This window comes from Buceros rhinoceros, unplaced genomic scaffold (assembly GCF_000710305.1).
Source record: "Buceros rhinoceros silvestris isolate BGI_N320 unplaced genomic scaffold, ASM71030v1 scaffold15471, whole genome shotgun sequence".
Classification (NCBI taxonomy): domain Eukaryota; kingdom Metazoa; phylum Chordata; class Aves; order Bucerotiformes; family Bucerotidae; genus Buceros; species Buceros rhinoceros.
The window spans coordinates 11,114-15,045 of NW_010393808.1; the positions used below are offsets into that span (position 1 = coordinate 11,114).

General features: G+C 39.7%; 1 protein-coding gene across 1 annotated transcript in view; it reads right to left on the reverse strand.

Moving 5' to 3' along the window:
* The window catches only part of ARPP19 (cAMP-regulated phosphoprotein, 19kDa), a 7,165-nt gene extending 6,099 nt beyond the window's left edge, over positions 1-1,066 (reverse strand). Inside the window, exon 1 of the mRNA XM_010145013.1 lies at positions 943-1,066. Within this exon, the coding sequence (XP_010143315.1) occupies positions 943-1,062 (120 nt within the window). The 5' untranslated portion in view covers positions 1,063-1,066. The remainder of the gene's footprint in view (positions 1-942) is intronic.
* Between the last annotated feature and the right edge of the window lie 2,866 nt (positions 1,067-3,932).

Sequence of the window (3,932 nt, forward strand, 5' to 3'; positions counted from 1 at the left end):
CACCCAAGAAAAGCCCCCTAACCTCCCGGCTCCCCCCCCCCACCAGCCATTAACCATGCTGCACATGCTCCAGCTTCTGAGAGAAAGCTCATCCAAAAAACCTGCCAACAGCAACAATTCCCAGGAGATGTTTCCAGAGAGCACAGAATTAGATCAGCACTGAACTCCAACAGCTGGTTTGCGAAGGATTTATACTTGGAATCACTGCGTGCAAAGGGCCTAGACAATAGTAAAAAAAACAACAGTGTGACAGCAATGAAAGCACTATCAGAAGCAGCGATATGTCAGGATTATTCCAGGAACAGAGTTCTAGGACGCCTGAGAGGCATTACATAATCATTTTATGAATAGTTAAACTAAAAAAATAAAAAAGCTGAATAACTAATAAAATAAGAAACACTGGTTAAATGTGGAACGATTCTGAAATACCAACTCATTCTTCGTTCTTCTATTATTATTTTTTGGTTAGGGTTGAGAATTACACTGCCATTCTCAAGTACTGATACCAGATGGTGCCTGGTGTGACACAGCAGACACTAAGCTTTCATGTGCTAAACACAGATAATAAGAGTGGATGTAAGTTTATTGGGTCATAAGAAAGGGCAAGATAAAATCAGTACAGAACAGGGGCAAGGTCTTACCACTCCTATTTATTATAATGTTTTTTATGACTATCACAGCAGCACTGAGCCGGCTTCTAAGTTTAATTTTTTCTAAAAAGTGGAGCCATTGATGCTGTAAACAGGTATCCTGCCAATTTGGCATTTGTTTTGTGGAAACAAGTTTCTCTTCCTTGCACTTTCACAGACAAGGTTTAGATTTCTTGGCTTTTTTTTTTTTTTTACTCACACAAAGGCCTGTGCACTGAAAAAAAAAAAAAAACCACAGATACACAAATTTTGGAATTTCATGTCCATACCCTATGGACAATAAAGAACTCACTCCTTTTTGAAGCCTCTTCCTCAAGAAGTCTGAGCCTCCTGGCTTCTGGCCCAGATGAGGATATCTTGCTTTCAATTTTGCTTCTTCAACTTTTTCTGGGCTGATCACCTTATCCTCCATTTCCTGAAAGACAATTAGAAATACCGTAAGTGAAATACACAGTAACAAACAATTTACACGGACTACCTTTGGAGGTTATTCACCGCCACGCTGACTGCTGCTACCAAGTGAACATATCAATTATCTGAATAGACATTTTCATACATTCTTTCTTCCATACTGACAGCAACTGTAGGAGTTCAGCCTCCTATCTTAGATACCTTCCCTGGAGATGCGTTTGAGTCTAATCAACACACTTCTCTCTCACGTTAAAGTAGCCTGTACTAAAATTAAATTATTTCCCTTTAGATCAAAAAACCAAAAACCAAACAAAAACCTCCCTTTTTTGGTCAAAACAAGGGTTCCACTAAGAATAAACAAATGCTGAAAGCTGGACAAGAGTCACAGGACTTTTATTCAGCTGCCCCTGTTTGATTATTAAGTTGCACAGTCAGACCAGCACTTAACCTGCCACAATCTAGTCTGTAAGACTGCTCTAACTAATGTGTTGATCCTCACTGTGAAACAGTGTTAAAGTGGCTCAGTCTCAAAAACATGCCTGCTATCACACTAATAGCAACAATACTGTATTTTTGTTATACACGCCTATAATTACCCTAAAGTTATGGACAGTTGGATAGTGCATTTATGTAAAATAAAATGCCAATTTTATGAGTAACTGTGAAATATGGGTGCTCAAAGTAATCATTTGAAGATACTCATTTGGCAAACACCGCAATTTGTACATGCAGTCTTTCAACGCTGACCTCTACTTTACATTCATCTGTACTGGCCCGTGTAGCAATTTCATGTATGAAGTACAATTTCTTTTATTAGATCATTTCTAAAAGATCTTCCATTCAAAATTCTTGTTTTGCTACTTTCCAGTATTTGGTTAAGGACTTTTTTTTTTTTTGCACGCAAACCACTGCTAGTTCAGGGAAAATATTTATTTATTTATTTGTACTGACCACTGTAGTTCTTGAATTTTTATTATCATCTGAAGTCAGAGAAAGACTTTTAGGAAGGAAAGAAGAATTGCCACTGAAATCAGGAAGGCCTCACATTAATCTGTGACTAAGGTTTCATACCCGCTTAGAGCTGTTCAGGCAGCATTGCGTCAGTCAGCATGACTGCATGTACTCCACATGAATGAGTAAGAAATTAGTTCAACAGAAAAATAACCACTTTTTTCCCCCTTCGTCTTGGGCTGTGTTTCATTTGGATCCGTTTCGAGAGTCTGGATCACCAAGCAGCTGCACAAACAGGTATGTTAGCACAGCAGCAGGAAGGGCAGAGAAACACAAGCAGCTGGGAGCTACTTAAGCCAGAACTGCCAAAGAACTACTGCCACCAACCAGCTTACCGCAGTGCTTTCCTAGATCTCTTCTGAAAGCTCTAAGTTCTGTAACATTCAACGTCTTTCTGGTAAAAAACCTCAGAAGCAAAGGTCACAACCACAGGTTTAGAATATAACATTGTCTAGTTGTTCCAGCTTCACACAATGCAGTGGGACTCCGAATTACCAGTTCTATCAATGAAAGACAGGAATTCTCGTAACAGTTTGAGAGAAATGTCCATGAGGACAGGTCCCAGCGCTTTTTATTAATGAACACGTAGCTAGGCAAGACAATGCAAAAGACAAGAAAAGGGCAGTTTTCCTGACACTACTGAACACAGAACTAGACTATTTCTCTCTGCATGATTTCTCACTACAGGACCACAGTTTTTATGTGTTACAAAGATCATTCTTTAGCTGCTTCCTCTTGTGCTTCGTTATCATGCCAACACTGACTGGATTTTCTCAAAAGCCATCCTTTCAGCAAAACACTTTCAACATCTAATGCTGAATCATTGGGTACTCACTGTTGAGCCAACAGACAAAGCATTTGAAGGGGCATGTTTTGCCAATACTGAGCAAAAGGAGGTATTTTTTAAGAACAGAGGGCCAACAATAAATAGCTTACATAAATATGTATTCACGGCACATCAAAGGAAACACTTATGCAAACTCACAGGGCTGAAAAAATCATCACATAGCAGGCAATCAAAACAAAATCCCGAGCTACGCATCAATGCAGCTGAAAAGGATACAGACTATGGTCACTAACTCTTGATGACCAAGCACAACTAAGAATCAGAAAACCTAGGTAAAACAAATTAAAGAATCTCAATAGAAAGACCTGGGGTGTCACACAAAACAAGCTGAGGACTGGTTCAAAAAATACTTCGGACAATCGTTCCTCATATAAAACACAATTAAGCTGTAGAGTGCTTGGGCACTCCTTGCCAAAGTATACTGGGAGCGCCAAGAATTGAGACAGATTCAGAAAGCAACAACACGAGTTCACGCGCAGCCCATAAGGCTTTTAATCCCCAGATTGCCGAGACCTGTGAAAGCTTTCTGGGGAAGATGACTGCATGCATGTCCTGACCTTAAATTCTCCTGCGGACTGGATGGTATTGACTCCTCTTGGAGATGTGCTGTTGAGCCACAAAGGCTCTAAACCAAGCTGGCAATATTCTCCCCTGAGTTACAGAAGCAGCAACCAGGTGACTCACAAAAGATTTAGGGGGGTGGAAATCAAGTCATACCACGCTTGTCTTCCTAGTGACAACCACACAAAAGTTATAATTTTAGTTCTCTGCAGGAATTTGACACAGCTAATGAAGCCTGCTTACTTCATTAAAAGGATCTACCAGGAAGGCAGTAGTTACCTAACCAACTTAAAACAGCTTTTGCTTTTAAACTTTATACTGCTAGTACCTCTGTAAAGTTCCATAAACTGAACTGCACAGCTAAAAAAAAAAAAGAGCCATTAGCCTTTTCAAACTCTGGTATAAGGAGCTCATCATTAGCAAAAGACTTCAGACAAAAAGTAAAGCAGAAA